This window comes from Oncorhynchus kisutch, linkage group LG19 (genome assembly GCF_002021735.2).
Source record: "Oncorhynchus kisutch isolate 150728-3 linkage group LG19, Okis_V2, whole genome shotgun sequence".
Taxonomy (NCBI): domain Eukaryota; kingdom Metazoa; phylum Chordata; class Actinopteri; order Salmoniformes; family Salmonidae; genus Oncorhynchus; species Oncorhynchus kisutch.
This window is the reverse complement of record NC_034192.2, coordinates 16,264,880-16,275,210: the sequence shown is the minus strand read 5'-3', so window position 1 is coordinate 16,275,210 and position 10,331 is coordinate 16,264,880. Positions and strand designations below refer to the sequence as shown.

Sequence of the window (10,331 nt, the reverse complement as noted above, 5' to 3'; positions counted from 1 at the left end):
GACATAGTAGCTATGTCATGTATTTGTCTGTTGGCTTGGCTCCTGCATCTTTGTACCTCTCTCTCAACTCAAACTGAAGCATCATTATAATCGGCTACTTGATGAGAACGTTTCACTGGTAGCTAGCTAACTAGGTTTCATAAAAACTCAACAAATATCAACTACCGTATGCTGTTAGATACATTTTCTTTCAAGTGCTGATAAAATATATGTCCCAATAAAAAAATGTTTTTGTCTGTCTGATTTTACTGGGCAAAGTGAACTGGGTCGGTGGTTCAAGCGGAGTTTGACAGCTAGCTAGCTAACGTTAGCACTTTTACAGATGTAACGTTAACGTTACTTGTTGACAGTCTGGGTGGAACGAGTTTTAGAAAAAAACTGCTTGTTAGCGAATATTCAACATTAACTTTCTATTTCTTTGTCAGATAACATTATAATTGTTACTATTTAACAAAAATATTCTCTTGACCCCCTTTTTAAGATCAATTTTAGCTTGATTTTCCATTATGAATATTAACGTTACAGGAACCGGTTTTATGATGAGAAATGACATGAAAAAGCAGAGGGTAAATAAGGTACCATATTGTATATATTATAATACAGTATATGTGACATGATAATACATATGCCCACATTTTATCAGGAATTCTTTGAAAAGAAGAAAATGCAGAGAAAGATGAACACCTTAGGAATACCAACCTCTTCTGAAGGAGCCAGCTCTGGAAGTACAGTGGGGCAAAAAAGTATTTAGTCAGCCACCAATTGTGCAAGTTCTCCCACTTAAAAAGATGAGAGAGGCCTGTAATTTCCATCATAGGTACACTTCAACTATGACAGACAAAATTAGATTAAAAAATCCAGAAAATCACCTGTAACTTCTTCTTTAAGAGGCTCCTCTGTCCTCGACTCGTTACCTGTATTAATGGCACCTGTTTGAACTTGTTATCAGTATAAAAGACACCTATCCACAACCTCAAACAGTCACACTCCAAACTCCACTATGGCCAAGACTAAAGAGCTGTCAAAGGACACCAGAAACAAAATTGTAGACCTGCACCAGGCTGGGAAGACTGCATCTGCAATAGGTAAGCAGCTTGGTTTGAAGAAATCAACTGTGGGAGCAATTATTAGGAAATGGAAGACATACAAAACCACTGATAATCTCCCTCGATCTGGGGCTCCACGCAAGATCTCACCCCGTGGGGTCAAAATGATCACAAGAACGGTGAGCAAAAATCCCAGATCCACACGGGGGGACCTAGTGAATGACCTGCAGAGAGCTGGGACCAAAGTAACAAAGCCTACCATCAGTAACACACTATGCCGCCAGGGACTCAAAGAGAGCATTTGGATGATCCAGAAGAAGATTGGGAGAATGTCATATGGTCAGATGAAACCAAAATATAACTTTTTGGTAAAAACTCAACTCGTTCTTGTTGGGAGGACAAAGAATGCTGAGTTGCATCCAAAGAACACCATACCTACTGTGAAGCATGGGGGTGGAAACATCATGCTTTGGGGCTGTTTTTCTGCAAAGGGACCAGGACGACTGATCCGTGTAAAGGAAAGAATGAATGGGGCCATGTATCATGAGATTTTGAGTGAAAACCTCCTTCCATCAGCAAGGGCATTGAAGATGAAACGTGGCTGGGTCTTTCAGCATGACAATGATCCCAAACGCACCACCTGGGCAACGAAGGAGTGGCTTCCTAAGAAGCATTTCAAGGTCCTGGAGTGGCCTAGCCAGTCTCCAGATCTCAACCCCATAGAAAATCTTTGGAGGGAGTTGAAAGTCTGTGTTGCCCAACAACAGCCCCAAAACATCACTGCTCTAGAGGAGATCTGCGTGGAGGAATGGGCCAAAATACCAGCAACAGTGTGTGAAAACCTTGTGAAGACTTACAGAAAACGTTTGACCTCTGTCATTGCCAACAAAGGGTATCTAACAAAGTATTAAGATAAACATTTGTTATTGACCAAATACTTATTTTCCACCATCATTTGCAAATAAATTCATTAAAAATCCTACAATGTGATTTTCCGTAATTTTTTTCCTCATTTTGTCTGTCATAGTTGAAGTGTACCTATGATGAAAATGACAGGCCTCTCTCATCTTTTTAAGTGGGAGAACTTGCACAATTGGTGGCTGACTAAATACTTTTTTCATACTTCATTCATAGTAAACCAGATTGCTGCAAAGAATAAAACAATGGTGAGTTCAGACAGACATCTATAGATTATGGATACATACTAATAACATTGAAAAAGGATCCCACCCCCAACAATAACTTGGTTTATTCCAGATCAGCCAAAGATAACTCGCATCACTGATGATAAGGGAGGACCGAAGTCAATGAAGGAGGGGCCCCTGAAGTTACCCATGAGCCCTTGCTCCCCATCACGTCTTTCCCTTGTGGAGAGCCAGCCTTTGTACAGGTATGGCTATATATCTATATATCAAGAAATTATATAATCATTCTAGGAGGAAAAGTGAAACAGTAGCTCATCTAATTATTTGCAATAACGGTACTGTACTACTGATGTATTTGTGTCCAGGCTGCTAGAAAGAGAAAGCACTGCATTCCTGATGGATTCAAGTGTAGACAGGTCAGTCACGTTTACTCACACTGATTCGTCTTTTCTGACAACACAAATACATCACCTCACATCACTAGTGCTTTTTTTCTACCATATTTCTGAACTTACAGATACAGTCAGCTTTATGGAAATGATGACTCAACCTTGTGACATTTGGCTGGTTCATTGATCGTTGCTCTCAGCTCTCACCAGTGCTGGAATCAAACATGTCAGACACCAGTACATCAGACTACCAGCAACACATCCAGGAGAAGGGGCTCACCCTTCGTCAGTCTACTCCTCAGGGGCAGGCCTGCTCTCCCTCCAGCAGAGAGCACAGGTCCAGCCACAGCCACACTGCTCCCCTAGACCTCCCTGGGATATCTCCACCTCAGAGCAACCACAGGTATTCATTCAAACACTTTCATAGTAAGAGTATTCTTTCATTTGGAATGGATTTAACCTCACCTCTACCCCGCAAACACATGAAACAAAGACAAATGAGTGTGCATTCATTCCACTGTATTAACCGTTTTGTGAAGTAAAGAAAAAGTATAACTGAAACCTAATAGATATTTGATTTTGTAGTTTCTACCTTTCTCTCAACCAGGAGGGAGGAGAGAGTGTGCCTCGTGGTCCACAGTACCAAGTGGACCCAAACAGCAGCTGAGCATGACCCCCCTCAGTATCCAAAGTATGGTTTGGAGGCACAGTGCCTGAGTGAGTACTGAACTGAAATATCAAAGATAAGTTTTTACCTGATATGCAGCAAATCATTTTCTTTATCCGTCTTCTGTTCATACATTATTGAGATTGACAACCCCCCCCCCGAACTGATATTTTTTTTCTTCCTGATTTCCATTGCTGTATCGATTACATCTGTGAAGATAGACATATTAGTTGATATTTCCATAACTTGTGCACTGACTAATGGGGTATGCATCGGCCTACCCAGTAGCACAGAGACCAGAGACCATGCCATGCACATAGTGGGGTTCTCTATCAACCAATCTGAGGGCAAAGACCACACCTTGATGTTCTCTCTCAAAAATCAGACAATGGAGTTCTCCGTCAACCAAATAGAGAGTGAAGAGCAACACAACGAAGCACTCTTCGGGGCCTTGCAGTAATGAGGATTATGGAAGTGAAGGTACCTGTGCATCCCAAATGGCACCCCATGCCCTATATAGTGCACTACTTTTGAACAGGTTGCATAGGGCTCTGGTCAGAAGTATAGCACTTTGTAGGTAATAAGGTACCATTTGCTACGCAGGCACTGTCCAGTGTGCATTATGTAGGCTATTAATAATTTCCCTTCACTAAAAACTATGATACATGTTTTTGGAGAAAGTTTGCCAATCTCTCTTTACTGACATACAGGACCAGTCAAAAGTTAGGACACACCTACTCATTCCATGGTTTTTCTTTATTTTTACACTGTAGAATAATAGTGAAGACATCAAAACTATGAAATAACACATATGGAATCATGTAGTAACCAAAAAAAGTGTTAAACAAATATTTGAGATTCTTCAAAGGAGCCACCCTTTGCCTTGATGACAGCGTTGCACACTCTTGGTATTCTCTCAACCAGCTTCATCATATGTGTTATTTCATAGTTTTGATGTCTTCACTATTATTCTACAATGTATAAAATAGTACAAATAAAGAAAAAACCCTTGAATGAGTAGGTGTGTCCAAGCTTTTGACTGGTACTGTATGTATGTCAATTCTTCCCAGCAACTAATTTTAAGAAGGGTATGCCTAAGAGGAGGAGGAAGTACCGACAACGTCTACCAGAGATGTGAATGAACCGCAGAGCCGAGGCCCTGAACCTGATTTCTTGACTCAGCAGCATTACATCAGGTGTCTAATGCCACCTAGTGGCAGAATTGGAATAATTTCAGAGCTGAACAGTGATGATGATATAACGCAGTACCATTTAGCAAACGTTTTTATCCAAAGCGACTTAGAGTCATGCGTGCAAACATTTGACATACGGTGATCCTGGGAATTGAACCCACTATCCTGGCATTGCAAGTACCATGCTCTACCAACTGAGCCACGGGACCTGATTAGGGTATGATAATAGGTGAAGGTAAGGGGAAAATGTGTTAATATGGTGAAGGCCAGCCTGATTCGTTGTTACGTCTGTATTCCAACAGGTTTCCAACTGCACTGATGTCAGCTCATGTACGTTTCCACACTACATTCGAAAATCACCTGCTGTTCACCACCTGTCTGACACTGATAGGCCGAGTCCCAAGTGGCACCCTATTCCCTATATAGTGCCACATGAGGAATAATAGGGTGTCATTTGGGACGCTCCCCCCGGTGGAGACTTACCTGCAGACGTGTCTTCAGCTTGTCCTGCAAACACTCACCATGGTCCTAAGGAATGCTGTGAATCATCGCCCAGTTACTCTCCCAAGAAGAGGTTGCTTTAGTTCCGACTCGGATGATGACGTAAGTAAACAACAGATAATACTGTTTACATCTGCTTCGGCTAATGTACTGTAAGGGACTGCTTTGATTTCCCATAGATCACTTAGGCCTACCATGACTGACTTGTAAATTCATTATTTGTAACACTTTACATTTAGTTGCTCTTATAAGTCTGCGTAATTACTGTTTAAGAACACGTTGTTGCATAGTAACCGCTTCGCATTTTACATGGTAATATCAACATATTTCTTAGTGTGACAATGACAGCAATGGAGTTGACAAGACAGCACAAACAGATCTGGGACTCGGGCTACATATGTTCATACTAATCTTTAAATGTCATATCAGGAGGTGGAGGATTATCACCAGTGTCACCAGGGTGGATCCTCACAGGCACATTCAGAGAGGTCCTGTAGTGCAGAGATCCCTGTCCTCAGCCAAGGCCTCATCACATTGGAACACACAACAACGGGGTCACCCTCCGTCTCAACCCAGACCTTACACCCCACCCACTAGGCCTCAATGCACAGGGAACTGTGGAAACGGCCAGAGCGGTCATAAAGACCAGAGAGCGTTGGAGAGCTCCGACTGCACAGAGAGAGACGGTCAGGCTGTGTAGTTACAGATGACAGTAATAGCCAGGCTAGGGTTATAGGTGATCGGTACGTCCCACCTCGTCCTCTGTCTGAATCACAGAGCTCTGTGGTCCACCAACAAAAATGGCAGCCACCAGAACACAAGCAACACAAGAAACACGAGGAATGGGGACACAGACTGTCACCAACATCATCTCGAAATGTCCAACATCGGATGTTTCAACTCAGTGCAGTTTCTGGACTTGAGTGTAAAGAGAACAACCTCGTGGACTCTGAATCCCACAACTATTCTGCTTAAAATGTCATACCGACCCCAACCACCAGAGGGCAGGCCAGTCACAGAGATGAGTCTATGAGACAACAGACAGACAGACAGACAGACAGATCCAGGAGGGAGGGAGAAGAGCACACACCCTGGAAAAAATCAACAGCCAGAGAGCTCAAGGCTGGACCTGGGCACCACCCATCAATCATCCCTTTAAACAAGTGTCGTAACACTAACACTGAGAATAGAGTGCATTCAGAGACCCACTACCTCTGTACTAGACGCTCCCCTCATCACCAATGATGTAAAAGGTATGAATAGCAAATGTTTGATGTAATTAACAAATCAGTGTAGCCGAATATAGACAAATCAATGCAAACAACAAAATATGTGGTGTAATTTATCATAGGCAATCAATTGAAAGTAAAGCTAGTAAATGGGTGTAATAAGCACACGTTATACTGCAGTAATATCTACTCTGATCTGTATATGTTGGCATTCTTCCGTACAGTTTGTTGCAGTTTTCATACGGACCAAGATTCATGCTGGTGTTTTTTTTTTTTTTTTTTTCAGTGGTATTTTGAAAATGGATGTTGCTCCCTAATGATGTTTTTCTCTCTTCCATCCAGACTTGAGAGGTAAGCAGCTGCAGCATAAAGGACAGGAAGAAGAATAAGAGGTACAGGACCCTGTTCAGAATGTTCCTCTTAGAGGAGACCTTCCAGATGAGAGAGAGAGAGAGAGAGAGAGAGAGAGGAGAAAAGGAGGTCACTGCTGAGAGCATAGTTAACAGGCTTTCAGAGGAGGTTGAGACACTTCAGGAAAGAGCAGGCGTTCTGCTCATGCTGAAGCAGAGGAAAAAGATTAGTGAAAAGGGAAGGAGAGGAGAGAGGTGGGGAGGACAGGAGAGGAGGGGAGGTCAAATCCCGACGTATCCCTTTAAGAGTTGTGAACAACACTAGCAACTACAGTACATCCCTTTACCACAGGATCTGTTTCTGCATATTTAAACATTTATAACAATGCCCTTGGGATTCTACATTAAAACGAAAGCCAGACATTGCAAGATAATCCGTTTATTTATTTTCCCCCCGGATACATATTCAAGTGTTGAAGATTCTCATGAATATATTTACTTTGATAGAATAGAAACACTGCACTTAATTTGTTTTCACGTAGAAAGAAATTGCACCCGTTCACCATAAACACATTGGTTGACCCCATTTAGGAGGTAAAGCAAAGAAGGCAATATAATAATCACACGATGGGTTGTCAAGGGGTTGTGACCGTCTTAAAATCAAAAGTGCATTCTAGAACCACAACACATCAAATAACCTGTTTGACACTATCTCATTTACATGTTTGTTACATGACGACCGTGTTGTCGCCTCTGTGACGAGGATGTGCAATAAACTGTTGTTTCTCTATAAAGAAAAACACTAACTATCTGTGATAATAAAAGCGAAACGTTATTCTGTCTTCCAGTGAACCTCCAGTTTAGTCCTATTTATAGTATCCTCTCTTTTCTAATCACATTTCTAATCAAATACTCAAATATGGATAATAAATACTCAATAATCCAATATTGATACTGTTGTTCCAATGAACTGGCAAAACACACCTAGTGATAACTTGAAATGCTGTCATTTAATTTCAGTCTAAAGAAAATCCTATTTGAATTCACAATAGTAGCCATCTATCTGGTTTTGTCACTGACAATAATACACAGACATATTCTCAGAGACGTTATGTTGACCACTTTCAACGAGAGTCTGCTACACACAAATCTTGTACTCAAGTACTCAACTAAAAATGTGTCACCTTACACAGTTTAACGATATATAAAATGACATGAGCAAGTACAGTACAGTACTTCCTCGACCCTTTAGAACACGAGAACCCCAGCTCTTTCACGTGAAGAGTAATGCATTGCGATTTGTACATAAGGCTGTGGAGGAAGACACAACGTAAAATGGAGACGAAATAGGACATTCTTTCTGACATTGTTTTCCCAAAGGGCAACTATGTGTGTAACATTAACTGACTAAACTGTCCATTTCAATGTATGGGTATTCTCTCTGATGGTCTGAGTAACCCAATGAATAGTCTCGTCAACATTCATCAATAAAAACATTTGTGCAACTTCTGAAATAAAATTTTTAAAGGCTATCATCACGACTCCTTCATACATTTCACTTCAGTACAGGCACCGACATCATGGGTAAAATACATTGGAATAAATAACCTAATAATTCATAGGTTTACTAATGAGAAAACAGAGACAGGTCATGTGCTACTGTAGCTTTACAACCAACATGATTAAACAAACTGCAAAAGCAAGTCTGAACTTCATCATTAGATGGAGACCAGTTTGCGTCTCAAATGGCATGCTATTCCCTTTATAGTGCACTACTTTTGACCAAGGCCCATAAGGCTCTAGTTAAAAAGTAGTGCACTATATAGGGAATAGGGTGCCGTTTGGGACGTAGAGCCCAGGTGTATTACTAGTGTCTGACACCCCATTTGTGATGCTACAGACAAGCTGAGACAATATTGTACTGAGTTGTGTTTCGTATAGAAAGGCATACTGGTATCAACACTATATATTACAACCCCTCGCTCTGAATTTAACACTTTTGGTGGACGTTTGGCCTCCTACAATAAGGTTTTGTTGTGAAGAGGTTGTATCTCTAATCATATGGTTTTATGTGAGGAAAATGGCAATAGTTTTGTTAATCGTAGTTAGTCTGCCTCACATATATGGAAATTCATAATAATGCGACAGATGAACAGTAAAATGGATGTCTAAATGCTGAGGATATATATATATATATATGAATGTAATGTATGCTTAATACTATTCACGTGATGTTTTTAAATCAAAAAGGAGATTCTCATCAAACTATAGATGTATCCACAACATTAAATAGGCAAAATCAAATGTGCAAGTAACTCATGTGTTACAAAGAGCTACCCTGTCCGTGAAAAAGATGGAGCAATGTAACCTACGTGGCTGTGAGGCAAACCAGAGACGAGGACTCGGGGAGGATGCAGATCAGGGGCTGTATGTACATGTATCATCCTGTCCATGTAATATCATTCACTATGATCTAAAAGGCTAAACTGATCCTAAATCAACACTCCTGCTCTGAGTCACTTGATACACACTTTCTGAGATGAGAGAACAGGGACAATATCCAGGGCCAAAGTTACAAACTAGACTGGGCTACTTTAGCCTGGTCCCAGATCTGTTTGTGCTCTTGCAAACTCCATGGCTGTCATCGTCAAGCCATTATTTGGCATGACAATGAGTGACAGTGAGTTGGCACGAAAGCACAGACAGGCTGGCACACGGGCGAGGGCTACTCCACGTCGGAGGCATCGTTATCAGAGAGGTGGTAGTTGCTCCCCTTCACCCTGATGTACTCCACCTGCCGGTCCTCGTCAGAGTCCGTGGCCCCGCAGGAGCACAGCTGGTTGTCGAACAGGGACTCAATCTCCTCCAGCCTCCGGCCCTTAGTCTCAGGAAGACAGCCGTAGATGAAGAAGAACCCAAGCAGAGCCAGGCTGGAGTAAAGGAAAAACGCTCCTGGGAAATAACGATCACAACAAATACACAATCAACAACACATCGTCTGTCAGTCATTATTAGGGCCTACAGTTTTTCCCTGACTACCATATGTGACTTGGCCAGGAAGGGCCCAGAGGTTTTCCTGTACTGACAGCAGAGTTCCGTTCTAGTCTGCAAACAGTGTACAATTCTGTCAAACACTATCCAGTATGTACTGCACCTTATTAAATGACAGCAAGTCCTCAAACATGATGAAACTACATTCATTACACATCGAGCCTATCATAAGATACCTCTAGTCTCTCTAGACTAATCAAATGTCCAACAAAGGTCAGATCCTGCAGTAAAAGCAGGCCTGCTGTTCAGGTTGATTGATCGGGGATGTCCTGTAAGGGGGTATTGATCCGTGATTAGCTGGTCTGTACCGTAGTAGGTGAGGGACTGGGCCACGTGGAGGAAGATGTGTCTGTGTTACCGTAGTAGGTGAGATTCTGAGCCACATGGAGGAAGGTGAGGGAGACCAGGAAGTTAAACGTCCAGTTGACTCCAGCTGAACAGGCATTCCCTGTGCTCCGGGCCCACAGGGGGTAAATTTCAGAGTTGATTGTCCACGGCATCGGACCCATACCTGGAAGGAGAGGGATGACACAGGGCATACAATAGCTCTACAGTACAGCAACTACCCCTTAGTATGCAAACATTGCTGAATCGAGACTTATATACAGTAAGCACACAAATCAAACACAAATGACCTCAATGCATGGTTAACGCCAAACTTGAAATGAGATATCACATTTCCTAATTCTGCGATTCCTTAGTTAGTAGTTGCCCCACAGTGAAAGTGAAATACAACATACATTGAATCTCTACAAAGATC

The 10,331-nt window shown here is 41.9% G+C and overlaps 1 protein-coding gene and 2 long non-coding RNA genes across 3 annotated transcripts in view; 2 read left to right on the top strand and 1 right to left on the bottom strand.

The window, feature by feature from the left end:
- The first annotated feature begins 2,099 nt into the window (after nucleotides 1-2,099).
- LOC116354997 (uncharacterized) lies at nucleotides 2,100-2,610 on the top strand. The gene is made up of 3 exons (XR_004204205.1): nucleotides 2,100-2,212; nucleotides 2,304-2,436; nucleotides 2,557-2,610. It is a non-coding gene; the product is annotated as an uncharacterized LOC116354997 (long non-coding RNA).
- A 1,686-nt stretch (nucleotides 2,611-4,296) lies between these two features.
- LOC116354996 (uncharacterized) lies at nucleotides 4,297-8,052 on the top strand. Its single transcript, XR_004204204.1, has 3 exons — nucleotides 4,297-5,043; nucleotides 5,371-6,194; nucleotides 6,513-8,052. It is a non-coding gene; the product is annotated as an uncharacterized LOC116354996 (long non-coding RNA).
- The window catches only part of slc2a13a (solute carrier family 2 member 13a), a 70,702-nt gene continuing 67,310 nt past the window's right edge, over nucleotides 6,940-10,331 (bottom strand). Inside the window, exons 9-10 of the mRNA XM_020452213.2 lie at nucleotides 9,930-10,082; nucleotides 6,940-9,472 (exon numbers count right to left, since the gene is read on the bottom strand). Coding sequence (XP_020307802.1) covers nucleotides 9,246-9,472; nucleotides 9,930-10,082 — 380 coding nt within the window. The 3' untranslated portion in view covers nucleotides 6,940-9,245. The remainder of the gene's footprint in view (nucleotides 9,473-9,929; nucleotides 10,083-10,331) is intronic.